This window comes from Chelonia mydas, chromosome 2, assembly GCF_015237465.2.
Source record: "Chelonia mydas isolate rCheMyd1 chromosome 2, rCheMyd1.pri.v2, whole genome shotgun sequence".
In the NCBI taxonomy this organism is placed as follows: domain Eukaryota; kingdom Metazoa; phylum Chordata; order Testudines; family Cheloniidae; genus Chelonia; species Chelonia mydas.
In genome coordinates, this window is record NC_057850.1 from 260,561,547 (window position 1) to 260,581,093 (window position 19,547).

Sequence of the window (19,547 nt, forward strand, 5' to 3'; positions counted from 1 at the left end):
TCACTCCGCTCTTGCCAAGTTGTTGTGGACTCACAGGCCTGTGTGCTCTCAGCTCCCCACGGTTTCCAGGGAGAACCCCTAGTGTGCCAGCCCTTCTCGAGGTCACCTCCTCTTGCCAGGGTCGAGCGGCAGACTCCTCAGCCCCTTGGACCGCTCGCTGCAATCCCCAGAGGGACCCCATTACTGCAACAGTCCTTCTTGCTGGTCACACACTCCCAGGGGTTAAGCGTAGCTCCTTCGCCCCCTGAAACTGCCCTTCTCTCAGCCTTCAGCACGCCTGGTCCTCGTTAGCCCCACTTCATTTTACTGCTCCCCAGTCACTTACTGCCAGATGCTCAGTCTACGGGGTGCAGTAGATCCCACCGCTGCCACCAGTTGTCACAGTCCCCAGGTGTTGCTCTGGAACTGCTCCCTACAAAGCCAGTCAGGACTCTGGGGGAGCCTCTTCTCTGGAAGCAGCCTGTCTCTAGGGCAAGAAGCTCACATGGCTTCCACCTTCCTGGGTCTGCCCTCGGAGCATTCAGCCTCCTCTGCCCCTCCGTGTGCTTCCCCCAGCGAGTCCGCCAAGGCGGGGTCCTGAGGAAGCCAGAGGGTCCTGCCCCCCAACTCCGCAGTCAGACAGGACTCTCAGCCAGTAAAACAGAAGGTTTATTAGACGACAGGAACATGGTCTAAAACAGAGCTTGTAGGTACAGGAAACAGGACCCCTCAGTCAGGTCCATCTTGGGGGCCAGGGAGCCCCCTCCCTGGGCCTCCCTCCATTTCCCCAGCCAGCTCCAAACTGAAACTCTCCCGCCCCTCCTCTGGCCTTTGTCTCTTTCCCGGGCCAGGAGGCCACCTGGTCTCTTTGTTCTCCAACCCCTTCAGTTGGCACCTTGCAGAGGAGGGGCCCAGGCCATCAGTAGCCAGGGTGTCGGCCATTCTCTGTGCAGACACCATCGCACTGGCCCTCTAGGGCTCTGCAACAAACACACACCCTGATCCCACCACCTAGATACTTAAGAACGGCATGGAGGAAACTGAGGCACCCCCACACTATTCAGAGAAAACATTAAGAACATTCCCACTTCATCACACTGGGGGGCAGAGCGGGGCGAGGGGTGCAGCCCCCAGAACAACTCACCAAGGCAGGGCAGGGGCTTAAGAACCCCAAGATTATCAGGCCCCCCTTGTGGCAGTGAGGCCCCACAATCCAGCTCGTTGGAGGAAAGTCACTGGGCCCTGCAGCGCAGCTGGGGTGCCCCCGCAGCCCCCACGGCTCTGCAGACCGGGCACAGAGAGGCAGGGGCCAGGGAGGAGACAACACATTTATTTCACAGGCAAATATCTTCACATGGCACCACGGTACATCCACACTGGGCAGGGCCCATGGTGCCAGAATGGGCAGCTCCCAGGCCCTGCCTGCCCTTGGTCGCCCACGGGCTGTGTCCCCTCCTCCCCCTGAGCCCAGGGGATCGCCCCACCCCCTCCCCTGGGTCCTGCCCCACAGGAAGCAGGCTAACCACTCCTTCCTCCCAGCAGATCAGGGATGCTTGCCGTAGTCAGCACCAGGGCTGGTCCTGGTCTCTGCTCCGTCTAGTCCAGCCTGCGAGGCACCGCTGCCCACCTGCCTCCATGCCAGGGGTCCGAGAGGGGCTCCTGCCAGCCTCGGATAGAGGCAAAATCCCATGGGGTCAGCTGTGCACCATCCCCAGTCCCTGGCAGGTCTCAGAGCAACGTGCCAGGGCACGTGCCATCCCTGAGCCCAGCTGGCACACCCCGGCAGGGGACCCTGCCAGGGCCCCACACAGCTGGCAGGAGCTGCCCTTCACCAGCAGACTGGGGTTCATAAAGACTACAGGTCCTTCCTCCCCCCCAGACTGCTCTCTGCCACTGGGCTCAGCCAGCCGGTTCTCGCACTGACACTGGGTTGGGAGGGACAATGGGGGAGAGGGAAGGTGCTGCCCTGGTAAAGGGACTGGTTCCCCCAGGACCCTGGCCAGCAGGGACTGAATGCTGGGCCCTGCTAGCAGCTGGCGGGCTGCCTGCGGGAAGGAGACTCAAAGGGAAGGACGTGGGGGGGAGGGTCCCCTCCGCAAACCCATCACTGCCTCTGGCCCCCACTGGCCCCGTGAGCTGAGAGGACAAGGAGCGAGGGAGCGAGCCATGGAGCAGAGCTCCCCTCCCACCTCACAGGTGGGGCCAGTGCCCATTGGTGGTGGGCAGCTTGCCCTGAGCTGCCCACACGGTGCCTGCTGGTGGAATTGTCTCCAGGGCCGCCAGCCGGCCCCTCTCAGAGCAATCTGAAAATTAAGCCCAGGGCAGAGGGAACTGGGGGCGGCCCTGAGCCCCAGGGCAATGCCAGCGGCTGAGCAGATTCACCGGAGGCCCGAGGGGAACTGATGGGGTGGTGTGGGGAGATCTGGCTCGCCGGCGCCCAGCACTCCACAGGCCCAGCTCCAGGGGCTCCCGCGCACACCAGTGCTGGGGCTCCGTGGCTGGGCTCATCAGCTCAGACCCAGGTGCGCCTCGCTGCGGGGCTGGGCCCCTCCGTCCAGTCAGCTCCTGGAGCCCCTCTTGCTTGGGCCCCCTCTGGCGTAGGGGCAGAGTCAGATCACCTTGGGATGAGGGGCTGGGGCCAGCGCCCCAGGGCCTCAAGCCGGCTGTGGCTCCCCATCCATTTTGGCTGCAGTCAGGAGAAGAGGAACGCTGGGGGTGGGGGGCAGAAAGGGGCTGTCATTCTGTGGGGCGCCGTCCTGGCAGGCAGGGCACCAGGATTAGAGGGCACGGGGCTTTGCAGGCGGAGACTCTGGCATGGGCCTCCGTGGAGCCGGGCGATGGAGAGGCAGCTCCCCAGCTTCGCCCCGGCAGGCGGCTCAGAACACGTAGGAGCTGGGGTCGCTGCGGACGCTCAGGGCCCGCTCCGCCTGGGAGATGGTGTCGTCCGCCCTCTCGCTCAGCTCCCGGCACTCCCGCAGCACGTCGTTGAACTGCTTGTAGGCCTCCTCCATGATGGAGCTGCGCCGAGCCGGCCTCCGCTCCCAGTAGCCCTCCTCCACCCAGGGCAGCGCCATGCCCGGCGGCTCCGGGCTGCCCGCCCCGCCGCTGCCACCCCGCTCCAGGGAGCTGTCCAGGTCCCGGCAGAGCTGGTAGAGCTCGCTGCCGCGCCCGGAGACCCTCTCGCCGTCGAGGGCCTTGAGGCCGGGGAGCAGGCCCCCCAGGGCGCTGCGGTAGGCCCCGGTGGCGCAGACAGGGTTGCTGAGGCGGGCCCGGGGGTCGTGCAGACGCAGGCTCTCCAGCCGGCGCAGCCCCGCCAGGCCCTGCAGCTGCGGCAGGCTGCTCAGCAGGTTGCCGGCCAGGTTGAGGCTCTGCAGGCTCTCGCAGGCGCCGAGCGGCTCCAGGCTGCAGACGCGGTTGGCCGAGAGGTTGAGGACGGCCAGGGACTTGAGGGCAGCCAGGGGGCCCAGGTGGGAGATGGCGTTGCCGGAGAGGTCCAGCCACTCCAGGCTGGCGCACTCGCCCAGGCAGCCCAGATCCGAGATGCCCAGGCCCCGCAGCTGGAGCAGCAGGATGGACTCCAGGGCGAACTCGCCCGTCCTGGCCTTCAGCAGCTGGGCGGTGACCCTGACGTTCTCGCCCTCGTCCCCCTTCTCCGCCCAGGGCTCCATTGCAGCCGGCCCACTGCACTACGGCTCAGCCCAGGCCTGCAGCGCTTGGCATTCGGGGCCCGGGCAGCCCACGGCGCGGAGAACCTCTGCACACTGCGAGCCGGGCCAGGCCTGGGAAAGCGCTTTGCCCCTGCCTGGAGCCTCTGCCCGTGTGGCCACGCCGGGAACGCACCACCCCCTGGAAGGGAAGAGGAGACGGGATCAGGACCCTGCCCATGCCCAGCCGCCTCCTTTCCGCCAGCAGCAGCCTCAGCCAGCAGGGCCGGAGCCCCCCTTAGCCCTGCCCCTGCACACAGCTGGGCACACCGGGCGGCTCTGTGGCCTGCTGGCCCCTGGTGCTCGCAACCACTGTCTGTGGCAGGTGCAGCTCGGTTCCTGGGCTGGGGAGGCGGGGCAGGGAGGGGGCCCGAATCTCCTGCAGGCTGCTCCGGGCGGGATGCTGCCAGACCCGCAGTCAGAGGTTTGCCCCTGACCCCGAGGGCAGCAGGGACCGAGAGGTAGGTTCACACTACGAGCATCAGCTGCTCACAGCTGGGTGAAGAAGGAATTCGCCCCCTGCGGCCCCATCCACCTGGCCACTTCCGTCCAGGGGCATCACCCACTGCCTATCTCAGACCTGACACCTTGTCCGTCCTTCCCTGTGGTACTAACCCCCCCACACACGCACACACCCCGCGGGTCAGGGGTCTCCCTGGCTTCTTCTGTGCCCAGGCCATGGCCAGAGCTCCGGCTGCTTCGAGTGCCAGGCGCTGGGGGGAGGCAGGCTCTAGGAGGCCACGGCTGCAAGGGTTGGCCCGCGAACAGGATGGGGGGCGCGGGGAGCAAGGGAGGTGGGGGAGGGGCGTTTCCATCCCAACAAACCAAAAGAGGGCTGTGGAAACAGGGTGTTTCAACACTAATTCTTGGCACCGTTGCAGGAAGCCCCAGAGCCCCAGGCCGTCTGCAGCCTGACACCTCCCGTGGGCCAGGGAGAGCGCGGGGGCTTCCGCCCCCAGCCAGTGCCCCCTGCAGAGCTGGCGGGAGCCCTGGGAATGCAGGTGCAAACTGACGTGTGCAGAGCCAGACACGCCTGTGCACACGGATGGACACGCGTGCATCCCCCCCCGCCGGTGTGCAGGCGGCACATCCGTGCAGAGCCACACAGCTACATGAATGAGTAGGTGGCGCTCACAGGGATGAACGCACGGACGGACACACGGATGAACACAATCGCACGGACACGCACACACAGATGAACGCACAGACAGACACACGGATGATCACAGTCACACGCACAGACACGGACACACACGGACAGACACAGATGCACACATGGGCGGCCGCACAGACACACACGCATGGACACGGGCCCATCCCCCCCGCTGCATTCACAGGACCCACCCCCCGGGAGTGCCCGGTGCCCCCCGCCCGCAGCCCCTCACCCAGCGAAGCCGCCTGCTTGCTTCCAGCCACTCCCTTCGTGGGGCGCCCCCCCCAGCGTTGCCATGGCAGCAGGGGCCGCAGCTCCCCGGCCGGGAACATTTAAAGGGCCAGCGAGCGGCATGCGCTGCACAGCGGGGAAGGGGGGGGGAGCTCCGTGTGTCCCTCAGCCCGCGCCCCTGGGACCCCACTGGGCCACACGCCCGCCTGCGGCCGCGCACCCCATCCCACAGCTGCAGCCAGCTCCAGAGCCGGGAGGGGGGGTCGGGGGGGTGGTGTTGGCCTGTCAGCTCCCCCCCACACTCCCCCCTATTTAGCCCTGCTCCCAGTTTTTAGTAAAGTCACGGACAGGCCACGGGCTCCCTGAATTTCTGTGTATTGCCCATGACCCTGTCCCTGAGTTTTACTAAAATCAATCGTGACAAAATCTTAGCCTTAGGAATGGGGCCTCAGCAATCTGCCAGGGGTCTGTGCGCGCAGAACCAGACCAGACACACAGCTTGGGATCTCATTCCCCTGGTCCCACCACACAGGGTTGTTCAGAGACAACTGCTTGGAGATCAGGGTAGCTCCCTCCGTAGGCAAATCAATACCCCTGACAGACACAGGCACGTTTCCTTCACTGTCACATTTCTCCACCCAGCTAACAGGTAAGGTCCAGGGACACTCATCTTCCACTCTCCTCGCTTTCCCACCCTGCTGACTACACAAAGCCATCAGCTCACAAGGCTGCCTAGGCTCATCCAGACCTTCCCTACCCAGCACCTTGCCACTCCCAACAGATAACCTGCCCTGCCTGGGTCTCCCCCTCCTCAGCTGGGGTCTCAGCTCCCACTGTGCTCAGCACTGCCCTTTCTGTCCCCGTGGGGGCAGGCAGCGAGCTCCCTGCTTTCCTCACTGCATCAGAGCCAGCGTGAGCCCCCTCTCCGGTGTGCAAGGGGGGCAGGGAGCCCCAGGGGTCTGGTCACAGGCAGGCAGGTAGCCTGAGCCTAGCCGCTCCTCCCCCCTGCCAGCCAGGTCATCTGCATTTTCACTGACCATTTCCCTCTCCGCCGACTGGTTCCCTGGATTCAAATTCAAACCCTTGGCAGTTACCGGAGCAAGGCCTGGTGTGACGAAGTGGGACTGTTCTTAATGTTTCCTCTGAATAGTGTGGGGGTGCCTCCGTTTCCCCTGTGCAGTTCTTAAGTGTCTAGGGGGTGGGGTAAGGGTGTATGATCGTTGCAGAGCCCTAGAGGGCAGGTGTGTGCAGGGGTCTGGACACAGAGAATGGCCGACACCCTGTTTCCTGGCTACTGATGGCCTGGGCCCTTCCCCCTGCAAGGTGAGAGCTGAAGGGTTGGAGAACAAAGGAATCCGGTGACCTCCCGGCCCGGGAAAGGGACAAAGCCCAGAGGAGGGGGGGCTGGAGGGAGTTTCAGTTTGGGGCTGGCTGGGACATGGAGTGAAGCGCAGACGGGGTTGTCTGGCTCACTGCCCCCCAAAATGGACCCGGCTGAGGGGTCCTGTTCTCTGCACCTACAACCTCTGTTTTAGACCATGTTCCTGTCGTCTAATAAACCTTCTGTTTTACTGGCTGGCTGAGAGTCACGTCTGACTGCGGAGTTGGGGGGCAGGACCCTCTGGCTTCCCCAGGAGCCCCGCATGAGTGGACTCACTGTGGGAAGTGCACGAAGGGGCAGAGGATGCTGAAGGCTCTGAGGTCAGACCCAGGAAGGTGGAAGCCGGGTGAGCTGTGTGTCCTGAAGACAGGCTGCTCACAGAAAGGCGACTGCCCCAGAGTCCTGCCTGGCTTTGTAGGGAGCAGTTCCAGAGTATCGCCCAGGGACTCCGTGACACCTGGATCCTGTCCCAAAAGACACAGTCCCCCCACAACAGGGTCTCGCAGCTGGTATCCTTGAGAACCCCAACGACCAGCCAGCCCCACCCCTTCTGGGTCTGCACAGGGTTCTGGGCCATAGGCAGGGCGAGGGGCTTCATCCCTGGGACCCTCACCCAGCTCACAGAGCCCTTCAGCATCTGAGGCTGCACCACCCAGGGCCTGACAACAGTTCTCTCTGTCCCAGGATCTCACCACCCCAGGAATGTCTCCCCATTGACCATCACCTTCTGCTCCCACTGGAGGTCCGAGAGGCCTGACCCCAGGAAACTCCACACAGACATTTAGGTTGGGACCAGGAGTGGGAGCCTGTCCACCTCCCCACCCATCTGGCTGACAAAATCTATGGCCTTGGGACCCAGCAAGGGAGCTAGACACCGGGGCTCTTCTGCAGGGTCCCCCTGGTTCAAATCTCCAGCCTGCTCAAAGGCAGTGAGGTGGCATCCACATCCCCCCACTCCTTAACCAGGGGCAGCAATCTAGTCTCGAGGTTCCCTGCGGAACTGGCACCCCGAGGTCTATCCCCACTCACCCCGGGGAGGTCCCCTAGGCCTCTCCGCTCCCCCACCGCCAGTTCATGCTGCTGCTGCTTCTGCAGCTCTTTCTCGGGCTCTCGCTGTCTCTCCCAGTCCTCTTGCTCTCTCGGACTCAGCTCCAATCCCGTCCATCTCCGATCCCCGGATGGGGAACCCGATCGTCAAGACCCCCCGTCTGGTCAGGGACAGGAGTCTTGGGGATGCCTGGCTACCACTCCAGCTGCTCCCAGATCCTGCTATCGCCCCATTTGGGGTCAGGAATCTGTTCCTTAGAGCGGTCATCCTGGTCCAGCTGCACGATTAACTGTGCTTTGTTGAACTTTCCAATGCTCAACCCTCTCTTTCTGCACAGGGTTACAATGTCCTTCTTAAGGAGATGGTGATAGGCCATCACTCCGCTCTTCCCAAGTTGCTGTAGACTCACAGGCCTGTGTGCTCTCAGCTCCCCACGGTTTCCAGGGAGAACCCCTAGGGTGCCAGCCCTTCTCGAGGTCACCACCTCTTTGCCAGGGTCGAGCGGCAGACTCCTCCGCCCCTGGGACCGCTCGCTGCAATCCCCCGGGGGACCCTGTTACTGCAAAAGTCCTTCTCTCTGGTCACACACTCCCAGGGGTTAACCACCCCCTGAAACCGTCTCTCTCTGAATCTTCAGCACGCCTGGTCCCCGTCAATCCCCCTTTGTTTTACTGCTCCCCAGTCACTTACTGCAGGAAGCTCCGTCCACGGGATGCAGTTGATCCCACCTCTGCCACCAGTTGTCACGGAGTCCCCGGGCGATGCTCTGGAACTGCTCCCCATGAAGCCAGGCAGGACTCTGGGGAAGTCTCCTCTCTGTGAGCAGGCTGTCTTCAGGACACACAGCTCACCCGGCTTCCACCTTCCTGGGTCTGACCTCGGAGCCTTCAGCCTCCTCTGCCCCTCCGTGCGCTTCCCACAGCCAGTTCGCCCAGGCAGGGTCTTGGGGAAGCCAGTGGGTCCTGCACCCCAACTCCGCAGTCAGACGGGACTCTCAGCCAGCCAGTAAAACAGAAGGTTTATTAGACGACAGGAACATGGTCTAACACAGAGCTTGCAGGTGCAGAGAACAGGACCCCTCAGCTGGGTCCATTTTGGGGGGCAGTGAGCCAGACAACCCCGTCTGCCCTTCACTCCATGTCCCCAGCCAGCCCCACACTGAAACTGTCTCCAGCCCGTCCTCCTCTCGGCTTTGTCCCTTTCCCGGGCCAGGAGGCCACCTGATTCCTTTGTTCTCCAACCCTTTAACTCTCACCTTTCAGGGGGGAAGGGCCCAGGCCATCAGTTGCCAGGAAACAGGGTGTCGGCCATTCTCTGTGTCCGGACCCCTGCACACACCTGCCCTCTAGGGCTCTGCAACGATCATACACCCTTACCCCACCCCCTAGACACTTAAGAACTGCATAGGGGAAACTGAGGCACCCCCACACTATTCAGAGGAAACATTAAGAATAGTCCCGCTTCGTCACACCAGTCACTGTCCTCTTTATAGCAATTGAGACCAAACGGCCCATGGTTAGGAGCCACAGCGAGGAGCCACACCAAAAGCAGGAGGGCCCATAGGGTAGCTGTACCCTCCCCCTTCAGCCATCTCTGCCCCATAAGGGCCCAGTGAGTGCCCAGCGCCATGCACCCGGCTTGGCGTACCCCAGAGACGGGCAGGTGCCCCGCTGCCTGTACCTCGGAGACAGTCTCTAAGCCGGCCGGGTCCCCTCCTCCCCGCTGCTGCTGCCCGCGCTGTCGTTCTCCGAGCAGATGAGGGGCGGTGGGCGGTAGTCGGGGAAGTTCCCCAGGTTGGCTCTCAGAAAGACGAGGTGCTCCGCACTCTCCTCCTGCGGGGGGCGCCTCTCGGAGAAGGGGCTGTCTGGGGCAGTGAAGATGCGCTCCGAGAAAGCCCCCGAGGGCGGGCAGGACAGGTAGAGCATGGCCAGCTTGGCCAAGGCCGGCCAGAGCCAGTGCCGCTTCTCCCAGTACCCCAGCGGGTCCTCCCGGGCCCCGATGGTCTGGTTGTCGCACAGGTACCTCTCCACCATCACACAGGCCAAGTGGCTCTCGGTGGGGAGGGAGGCCCCACGGCCCTCCGAGGCCAGCAGCCCCACGCTCTCCAGGTGCTCAGTCAGGGTCTTCTCCTTCTGGATCAGTGGAGGTACCGCAGAGCCCATCCCACTCAGCCCCCTGTCCTGATGGGGCTCCCCTGGCCCCGGCTCTGCCTCCAGGGGCTGCAGGGCCGTGTCCACGCAGAAGGCCTTGCCCGGCTGGGCGTTCCAGGGGGAGGAAGGGCAGCCGCTGGGTGAAGCCAGGAGCTCCTTGACCTTCCGGACCAGCAGCTGCTTCCAGTGGTCGAGGTCGGAGCCCAGCGGCAGGATGGCATCCATCCTGCCCTTGAAGCGGGGGTCGAGCAGCGTGGCCAGCACGTACTCCTGGCGGTGGAACATCTCGCTGAGCCGGGGCTCGCTGGAGAGCTGCAGGGCCAGGCTCTCGGCCAGCCGCACGGCGGAGCCGGCCCCCTCCCCGGCCTGGCTCTCGAAGCGCAGGCGGATCTGCTGCAGGAAGATGTGCAGGTAGCGCACCTGCGGCAGCACCTGGCTCAGGGAGGCCTCGGCCGCACTCGCCTCCCGCACGGCCATCTCGAAGGGCTGCAGCAGCTCCACCAGGCGGCGCATCAGCGTCCACTGGGGGGCGCTCAGGGCCGGGCCAGCCTCGCCCACCCGGCACTTGCCCACGTACTCCTGCACAGCCGGCTGCAGCGCCAGCAGCCGCTCCAGCATGTAGTAGGTGGAGGCCCAGCTCGCCGTGGCCTCCTGCTTCAGCCGGCGCGGGGCCAAGCCGTGCTGCCGCTGCAGCTCCGCCAGCCCCCTCCTGGCCTCCGGGGAGCGGGCGAAGTGAGCGCAGATGGCGCGGGCCGCCCCCAGCGTGCCCTCGATGCTGCGGTGGAGCCGCAGGAAGCCCAGCACCAGCTGGCTCAGGCAGTGAGCGAAGCAGGGGATGTGGGTGTGGCCACCGTCCTTCGCGGCCTGCTCCACGCCAGGGCTGCCGCCCGAGACCAGGAAGCCGGGGCTCAGGGAGTTCTGGGCCAGCCACAGCTGGAGCTGCTCAGCCAACACCTGCTGCATGCCACCCAGCGCCTGCTCCTCCTGCAGAGCCCGCACGCACAGCACCGCCTGCCTGCGCCGGCTGCAGGGCTGGGGCTGGCCTGACTCCGAGCGGGGTGCCAGCCAGTGCGCTGCCAGCGCCAGGTACGCCCCTGCCGGCCCCTGGGCCCACATGTGGGCACTGAGGTGCACCCGGCTGACACTGGCCTGCTGCAGCTCCAGGGCCAGGCGCAGGCCGACAGCCTGGCGCAGCTGGGGCACTGCCTTGCGGGAGAAGAAGGCCGGCGAGGGGACGTGGTAGCGCGGGTCAGCCTGCGCCATGAACTGGTGGAAGGGCTTGGCTGAGACGAAGGAGCAGGGCAGGGCCATGCCGCAGAGCAGCTCGGCAATGCTGCGGTTCCAGGCCTGCGCTTGCGGGTGGTTGGAGGTGTATTTGCCTGGCACATCCTCGCACCGCTCAGCCAGGCCGGCTTGGTTCTTGCTTGGGAGCAACGGGGCAGCTGAGGTGGGCAGGGCTTCGCCCGCCTTGCCTTCGGGAGGCGCCTCACTCTGCCAGCTGTCACGCAAGGGAACTGGAGCCCCGCCAGGGCTGATGCAGGGCAATCTCAGGGGGTCCGATGCTATGGGCGAGGTGAGAGACAGGTCCTCCACGGGCTCCTCGTCCTCCGCCGGCCCCAGGCTCAGCCTCTCGGACCGGGTGCTGCCGGGAGGAGTGGCAGGGGCGCCAGCAGCCCTCCCCCGCCCCCACTCCAGCGGGTGCTTGCCCTCCAGGTGGCGCATGAGGGCCGAGGTGCCGAAGTGGCTGCCCAGTTTGCCACGGCTAACGCTGGCCTGGCACAGGGTGCAGACAGCCCGGCACACATTGCTGCAGTCGATGTAAAAGAACTGCCAGACGGCCGAGGTGGACTTGCGGCGCTTCGTGCCTGGTGGCACCAGCGGGTGGTTGGGGCAGCTGAGCTGCCCGGACTTGGGGAGCCCCTGGCCCACTAGCATCTCCAGGTTGGGTGTGGCCAGGGCCGGCTTGCAGTGCCCTGCTTGGACGCTGCCCTTCCTGCCCATCCCCCTGCCCTGGGGCAGCAGCTTGCTACTCTCACGGCTTTCCTCCTCGCTGGACTCTGGGGAGGAATCAGTGACTGTGGTGCCTGCCCTTCCCTGCCCCTCCTCCTCCTCCTCTTCCTCACTGGAGTCGCTGATCACGTAGCGGAAGTGGGGGGCACCCTGGGGCACTTGGGGGGGCGCACTGCTGAGGGCTTGGGTGCGGGAACACAAAGCATGGCTGGTGCCAAACACAGTGTCCTGCAAGGGAAACCCCTTTGCCATCTGCTCTTCCTCCTCCTCCTCATTCTCCTCCTCCTCCTGGGCCCTGCCCCCTGCTCTCTTCCTCTGCCCCCACTCCAGCGGGTGCTTGCCCTCCAGATGGCGCTTGAGGGCAGTGGTGTTGCAGTGGCCCCTCAACTTGCCGCGCCCAATGCTAGCCTGGCACAGGGTGCAGACGGCCCGGCAGGGGTCGCTGGCATCCGGGGAGAAGAACTGCCACACCTCGGAGGTGGTCTTGCGGCGCCGGGTGCGGATGGGGAGACCGAAGGCCGGAGGTGTGGTGCGCTTCGCTGCCCATCCCTCCAGGAGAGCCTTGTCTACATCCAGCATGGAGGAAGGGGGTTGCCAGCTGGCCGTGACTCGAGGCTGGCTGCCCGCACCTTGGGGGGCCAGCTCTGCCTTCCTCTTCTCATGGCTCCCTACCCCACAGGCTGCCACGAATCCCAGCTTGCCGCCCTCATGACCCTCCTCCTCCTCGTCACTAAACTCCAGCTTGATCTCGATCTCGGGGACGTGCTCGTGGTCGGAACCCAGAGGCAGATGGCGGAGATGGGCATCGGCAGTGCCAGCTATGGCGAAGGGGAAAGCGCCCACGGCACGCTCTGCTACGGCCCGCGGTAAAGTGGCACACACGTCAGGGCTCAGCATGGCCGAGCTGCCAACTGTCCTCCGCTTCCGCAGCTTGCTTTTCTTTACCGGCAACATGCCTAGCGAAAAGGAGCAGGTTCGGTGATGGAAACACCCAGGGTCAACTGGGCAGCTGGCGAGGCAAGTGGTGTCACCCTGGCTCTTACCCGCCACGCCCGGCCAGGCCCTCTCCTCCCCCTCAACAGGAGACGTACTCGTTGACAGTGGCTGAGCCAGGTGCTGCAGGCCCAAGGTAGGGCGATGCCTCCCAAGCCGGGGAGAGGCAGAGTCCCGTCCGCGCGCGCAGAGCTCAAAGCTGCACTGGTGGCTCGGGTAGGCTGGCAGAGCGGCCTCGGGACTACCAAGAATGCATCAGAGGCTGGGTTCTAGGGGCAGGAGGCCATCAGCTGCAGCTGCTCGTTGATTTCCAGGTAGGTAGCCAGTCTGCTCACAAAGGACGCCGTGAATTCAGTTCATTCCTAAGACCTCAATGGCTCCTCAGCCTCTCCACCTGGCTGCCCCCATCCTGCTGTCTGTCCAGCGGTGTCTGTCCACAGGAAACTACAGCTCGTGCTGTTACCCACTTGTTCTGGGTGAGGCAGTGTGGGGGTCCCTGCCTGGGGTCTCTGCAGCAGGGGCTCTGGGTGTCCAGGCCAGGCCCATGCATCCGGAGCTGGGAGCCCGGCTTCTCAGGACACGCCCAGGGACACAATGCTGGGGAAGATGGAGACTCCACCAGTTCTGGACCTACAACAGCAGAAAGGAAGCTCAGAACCCTACAAAGCAGCCCAAGGAGAGAAGCTGCCCGTCGCTGCCAAGTCAGGCTGAAGCACATAATAACAGCCACACTGGGTCAGACCAAGGGTCCATTTAGCCCAGTATCCTGTCTTCCAACAGTGGCCAATGCCAGGTACTTAAGAGGAAATGATCCATCCCCTGTTGCTCATTCCCAGCTTCTGGCAAATAGAGGTTAGGGACACCATCCCTGCCCATCCTGGCTAATAGCCATTGATGGACCTATCCTCCATGAACTTATCTGATTTTTTTTTTTTAACCCTGTTATAGTCTTGGCCTTCACAACATCCTCTGGCAAGGAGTTCCACAGGTTGACCGTGAGTCATGTGAAAAAATACTTCCTTTTGTTTGTTTTAAACCTGCTGCCTATTAATTTCATTTGGTGACCCCTAGTTCTTGTGTTATGAGGAGTAAATAGCACTTCCTTATTTACTTTCTCCACACCAGTCATGATTTCATAGACCTCTATCATATCCTTAGTCGTCTCTTTTCCAAGCTGAAAAATCCCAGTCTTATTAATCGCTCCTCATATGGAAGCCATTTCATACCCCTAATCATTTTTGTTGCCCTTTTCTGAACCTTTTCCAATTCCAATATATCTTTTTTGAGATGAGGCGACCACATCTGCATGCAGTATTCAAGATGTGGGTCTGCCATGGATTTATAGAGAGGCAATATGATATTTTCTGTCTTATTATCTCTCCCTTTCTTAATGATTCCCAGCATTCTGTTTGCATTTTTAACTGTCGCTGCACATTGAGTGGATGTTTTCCGAGAACTATCCACAGTGACTCCAAGATTTCTCTCTTGAGTGGTAACAGCTAATTTAGACCCCATCATTTTATATGTAGAGTTGGGATTATGTTTTCCAATGTGCATTACTTTGCATTTATCAGCACTGAATTTCATCTGCCATTTTGTTGCCCAGTCACCCAGTTTTGAAAGATCCTTTTGTAGCTCTTCACAGTCTGCCTGGGACTTAACTATCTTGAGTAGTTTTGTATCATCTGCAAATTTTGCCACCTCACTGTTTACCCCTTTTTCCAGATTATTTATGAATATGTTAAATAGGACTGGAGCTAGTACAGATCCCTGGGGAACACCACTATTTACCTCTCTCCATTCTGAAAACTGACAATTTATTCCTACCCTTTGTTTCCTATCTTTTAACCAGTTGCCAATCCATGAGGACCTTCCCTTTTATCCCATGACAGCTTATTTTGCTTAAGAGCCTTTGGTGAGGGACCTTGTCAAAGGCTTTCTGAACATCTAAATACACTATATCCACTGGATCCCCTTGTCCACCTGCTTGTTGACCGCTTCAGAGAATTCTAGTAGATCGGTGAGGCATGATTTCCCTTTACAAAAACCACTTTGACTCTCCCCAACAAATTCTGTTCATCTGTATCTCTGACAATATTGTTCAAACTAGTTTGCCCGGTACTGTAATTGCCGGGATCACCCCTGGAGCCCTTTTTAAAAATTGGCATTATATTAACTACCCTCCAGTCATTTGGTACAGAAGCAGATTTAAATGATAGGTTACCAGCCCAGCTCCTGCAAACACACCAGGGTAACCAGCCTGATTTTAAAGAATTACAACAGTGGCAGAGCTAAGTGGCGCCCGGCTCCACGGGGACAGATGCTGGGTGCTCTCGGACTTGTCAGCTGGGACGGGTCTCTTCTCCCCAGGTTCTCCCGCTCACGGTCTCTCCTCCCCACTCAGCACTTCTGTGGTTTATTCTCCCAGTCTCTCCCCATCACCCCATGAAAATCGACACCTCCCCTGAATCCACGCTTGTCCCCATCCACTGGGTTGCTGTGTTTCTCACACACACACTCTCACACTGCCCTGCCTTGCGCTGCCTCTCTAACCCCTCCAGCACCTCCCCTGAACCCGCTCCCTCGCACACCCGCTGGTACTCTCTTCCCTGCAAAACATCCACTCCCCCACCCCAAAGCCATGTGGTGCCCTCCTCTGTCCATGCCCCTCCCCAAACATGCACAGCCCTTCTGCTCCCAAATGCTGTTCCCCGCTCGCCTCCCAAGCTGAGCTGGGGAGTCCACAGGGACATGGGTCTGACCTGGGGGGTGCAGCAGTGAGCAGCACAGAGAAGGGCTCTAGCTTCTCTGCCCCGGTTGCTTTTTTGTCTAGTGTAGCAGTCCTCAAACTGGGTCACAACCAACAGGGCTGGCTTAGACCACTGCTCAGGGCCGAAGCCTGAGCGATTCAAGCCTGGGCAGCGGGGTTCAGGTTACAGGCCCCCTGGCTGGGACTGAAGCCCTTGGGCTTCAGCTTTGAGCCCTTCCCCGCCCAGGGCAGTGGGGTTCGGGCTTTGGCTCCCGCACTGGGGCAGTGGGAATCAGGCAGACTCAGGCTTCTTTCCACCCTCCTGGGGTTGTGAAGTAATTTTTCTTGTCAGAAGGGGGTCGCGGGGCAATGAAGTTTGAGAACCCCTGGTTTAGTGGATCTGCCAGGCAGGAGCCTCGGGGCTGGAGAGGAGAGAGGGGGAGCAGCCCACCAACCTTAAAGCTGTCTATGGGTTATTTGTGCAGAGGCCTGGCCTGCCGCCCCCATGATTCACTGAAATGCCCTGGGGAGCAACCCAGCAGCCTTTCTACTCCCCCAGCTCTGCTCAACAGCCTAAGACAGACAGAACAGGTGCGGTCCCGCAGGAGCAAGGCAGCTGGGCCTCACGCTGGTTGCAACGGGAGCTCAGCAGCTTGCAGGATCAGGACCATTGTAATTAGCTGAGCTGGGACGCCGGGATTAACCTCCGCAGGCTTAGAAAAGAGCCTCCCGAGGAGACAAGCCTGGGCAGCTGAAAGACAGAGCCTCCAGCAGCCCAGCGCCCCACCCTCCCCAGAGCCCCCCGCCCCCTGCCGAGCCCCCGCCCCGCTCCCCAGAGCCCCGTGCCCCCTGCCGAGCCCCCGCCCCGCTCCCCAGAGCCCTGTGCCCCCTGCCGAGACCCCCAGAGCCCCGTGCCCCCTGCCGAGACCCCGCCCCGCTCCCCAGAGCCCCGTGGCCCCTGCCGAGCCCCCGCCCCGCTCCCCATGGCCCCGTGCCCCCTGCCGAGCCCCCGCCCCGCTCCCCATGGCCCCGTGCCCCCTGCCGAGCCCCCGCCCCGCTCCCCAGAGCCCCCCGCCCCCTGCCGAGCCCCCGCCCCGCTCCCCAGAGCCCCCCGCCCCCTGCCGAGCCCCCGCCCCGCTCCCCAGAGCCCTGTACCCCCTGCCGAGCCCCCCAGAGCCCCGTGCCCCCTGCCGAGCCCCCGTCCCGCTCCCCAGAGCCCCGTGCCCCCTGCCGAGCCCCCGCCCCGCTCCCCATGGCCCCGTGCCCCCTGCCGAGCCCCCGCCCCGCTCCCCAGAGCCCCGTGCCCCCTGCCGAGCCCCCGCCCCGCTCCCCAGAGCCCTGTGCCCCCTGCCGAGACCCCCAGAGCCCCGTGCCCCCTGCCGAGCCCCCGCCCCGCTCCCCAGCGCCCCGTGCCCCCTGCCGAGCCCCCGCCCCGCTCCCCATGGCCCCGTGCCCCCTGCCGAGCCCCCGCGCCCCCTGCCGAGCCCCCGCCCCGCTCCCCATGGCCCCGTGCCCCCTGCCGAGCCCCCGCCCCGCTCCCCATGGCCCCGTGCCCCCTGCCGAGCCCCCGCCCCGCTCCCCAGAGCCCCGTGCCCCCTGCCGAGCCCCCGCCCCGCTCCCCATGGCCCCGTGCCCCCTGCCGAGACCCCCAGAGCCCTGTGCCCTCTGCCGAGACCCCGCCCTGCTCCCCACGGCCCCACGCCCCCTGCAGAGCCCCCGCCCCACTCCCCAGAGCCCCGCGCCCCCTGCCGAGCCCCCGCCCCGCTCCCCATGGCCCAGCGCCCCGCCATGGGGGGCAACAGCACAGCACCTACAGAGGGGAGTGCACCCCCTGCCGAGCCCCCGCTCCGCTCCCCACGGCCCCGCGCCCCCTGCCGAGCCCCCACCCCGCTCCCCAGAGCCCCGTGCCCCTGCCGAGCCCCCGCCCCGCTCCCCAGAGCCCCGTGCCCCCTGCCGAGCCCCCGCCCCGCTCCCCATGGCCCCGCGCCCCCTGCCGAGCCCCCACCCCGCTCCCTACGGCCCCGCGCCCCCTGCCGAGCCCCCACCCCGCTCCCTGCAGCCCCCACCCCCTGCTGAGCCCCCGCCCCGCTCCCCAGAGCCCCGCGCCCCCTGCCGAGCCCCCGCCCCGCTCCCCACGGCCCCGCGCCCCCTGCCGAGCCCCCGCCCCGCTCCCCATGGCCCAGCGCCCCACCATGGGGGGCAACAGCACAGCACCTACAGAGGGGAGTGCACCCCCTGCCGAGCCTCCGCTCCGCTCCCCACGGCCCCGCGCCCCCTGCCGAGCCCCCGCCCCGCTCCCCAGAGCCCTGTGCCCCCTGCCGAGCCCCCGCCCCGCTCCCCAGAGCCCCGTGCCCCCTGCCGAGCCCCCGCCCCGCTCCCCATGGCCCCGCGCCCCCTGCCGAGCCCCCACCCCACTCCCTACGGCCCCGCGCCCCTGCCGAGCCCCCACCCCGCTCCCTGCGGCCCCCACCCCCTGCTGAGCCCCCGCCCCGCTCCCCAGAGCCCCGCGCCCCCTGCCGAGCCCCCGCCCCGCTCCCCATGGCCCCGCGCCCCCTGCCGAGCCCCCGCCCCGCTCCCTGCAGCCCCCACCCCCTGCCGAGCCCCCGCCCCGCTCCCCACGGCCCCGCGCCCCCTGCCGAGCCCCCACCCCGCTCCCTGCAGCCCCCACCCCCTGCCGAGCCCCCGCCCCGCTCCCCAGAGCCCTGTGCCCCCTGCCGAGACCCCCAGAGCCCCGCGCCCCCTGCCGAGCCCCTGCCCCGCTCCCCAGAGCCCCGTGCCCCCTGCCGAGCCCCCGCCCCGCTCCCCAGAGCCCCGTGCCCCCTGCCGAGCCCCCGCCCCGCTCCCCAGAGCCCCGCGCCCCTGCCGAGCCCCCGCCCCGCTCCCCAGAGCCCCGTGCCCCCTGCCGAGCCCCCGCCCCGCTCCCCATGGCCCCGGGCCCCCAGCCGAGCCCCCCGCCCCGCTCCCCAGGGCCCCGTGCCCCCTGCCGAGCCCCCGCCCCGCTCCCCAGAGCCCCCCGCCCCCTGCCGAGCCCCCGCCCCGCTCCCCAGAGCCCCCCGCCCCCTGCCGAGCCCCCGCCCCGCTCCCCAGAGCCCTGTACCCCCTGCCGAGCCCCCCAGAGCCCCGTGCCCCCTGCCGAGCCCCCGTCCCGCTCCCCAGAGCCCCGTGCCCCCTGCCGAGCCCCCGCCCCGCTCCCCAGAGCCCCGCGCCCCTGCCGAGCCCCCGCCCCGCTCCCCAGAGCCCCGTGCCCCCTGCCGAGCCCCCGCCCCGCTCCCCATGGCCCCGTGCCCCCTGCCGAGCCCCCGCCCCGCTCCCCATGGCCCCGTGCCCCCTGCCGAGACCCCCAGAGCCCCGCGCCCCTGCCGAGCCCCCGCCCCGCTCCCCAGAGCCCCGTGCCCCCTGCCGAGCCCCCGCCCCGCTCCCCATGGCCCCGCGCCCCCTGCCGAGCCCCCGCCCCGCTCCCCATGGCCCCGCGCCCCCTGCCGAGCCCCCGCCCCGCTCCCCAGAGCCCCGCGCCCCCTGCCGAGCCCCCGCCCCGCTCCCCATGGCCCCGCGCCCCCTGCCGAGCCCCCGCCCCGCTCCCCACGGCCCCCACCCCCTGCCCTGGGTCATTGCGGCCAAGGCGCCCCCTGCAGCCCCCGCCCCATTCCCAGCCTTTGTTCTGGCCTCAGCCCCCGCCCCTTTGGGCGCCGGCTGCCGGGGGGACCCCGGGGTCCCCCCCAGCACAGAGCCGCCCCCTCCCCTTACCCGGCAGCAGCGACCCGCCGGCTGGCCCCCCCGCAGCCAGGGCCTGCGGACCCCGCCCTCGCCCTGCCAGTAGTAAAGATGGCCGCCGTCTCCCATTGTTTGCAAGGGGCTCGACGTCCATGGCCCTCTCCCAAAATGGCCGCCCCGTTCGCCTCTTCGGGTTTTGGGGGGTGGCGGAAGGCACCGCAGAGGCGATGGAGAGCTCCCTTCCCCGGGGTGGGGCCTGCCTGAGGGGAGCGCGGCCCGACCCCCCCCAAACTGCCTCTCCACCCCCCCCGAGGGGAGCGCGGACCGACCCCCCCCAAACTGCCTCTCCACCCCCCCCGAGGGGAGCGCGGCCCGACCCCCCCCAAACTGCCTCTCCACCCCCCCCGAGGGGAGCGCGGACCGACCCCCCCCATCTGC

The 19,547-nt window shown here is 65.6% G+C and overlaps 3 protein-coding genes across 6 annotated transcripts in view; all 3 read right to left on the reverse strand.

Annotated features, from left to right (window-relative positions):
• GIMAP8 (GTPase, IMAP family member 8) overlaps positions 1-19,547 on the reverse strand; it is a 641,187-nt gene that overhangs the window by 305,186 nt on the left and 316,454 nt on the right. The window lies entirely within an intron of this gene.
• On the reverse strand, positions 1,289-3,647 carry LRRC61 (leucine rich repeat containing 61). The gene has a single exon (XM_037891466.2). The coding sequence runs from the start codon at positions 3,645-3,647 to the stop codon at positions 2,856-2,858; it is 792 nt and encodes a 263-aa protein (XP_037747394.1). The 3' UTR covers positions 1,289-2,855.
• On the reverse strand, positions 1,289-19,205 carry ZBED6CL (ZBED6 C-terminal like). Of its 4 annotated transcripts, none has more exons than XR_006289184.1 (3): positions 19,143-19,205; positions 7,478-13,279; positions 1,289-3,825 (listed from the first exon to the last, which is right to left on the reverse strand). XR_006289184.1 is itself a non-coding variant. In XM_037891425.2 (3 exons), exon 2 carries the CDS (start codon positions 12,608-12,610, stop codon positions 9,191-9,193), a length of 3,420 nt encoding a protein of 1,139 aa, XP_037747353.1. In that variant the 5' UTR covers positions 12,611-13,279; positions 19,143-19,205; the 3' UTR covers positions 1,289-3,825; positions 9,177-9,190. The 4 variants fall into 4 exon arrangements, 3 of the variants coding, with proteins under 3 accessions (XP_037747353.1, XP_043397763.1, XP_037747354.1); XM_037891425.2 differs by having other exon boundaries at positions 9,177-13,279; XM_043541828.1 differs by lacking the exon at positions 19,143-19,205 and having other exon boundaries at positions 9,177-13,487.

Bases quoted from the DNA above. Each gene is read 5' to 3' on its own strand.
- ZBED6CL (XM_037891425.2), bottom strand. From the start codon at position 12,610: ATGTTGCCGGTAAAGAAAAGCAAGCTGCGGAAGCGGAGGACAGTTGGC.
- LRRC61 (XM_037891466.2), bottom strand. From the start codon at position 3,647: ATGGAGCCCTGGGCGGAGAAGGGGGACGAGGGCGAGAACGTCAGGGTC.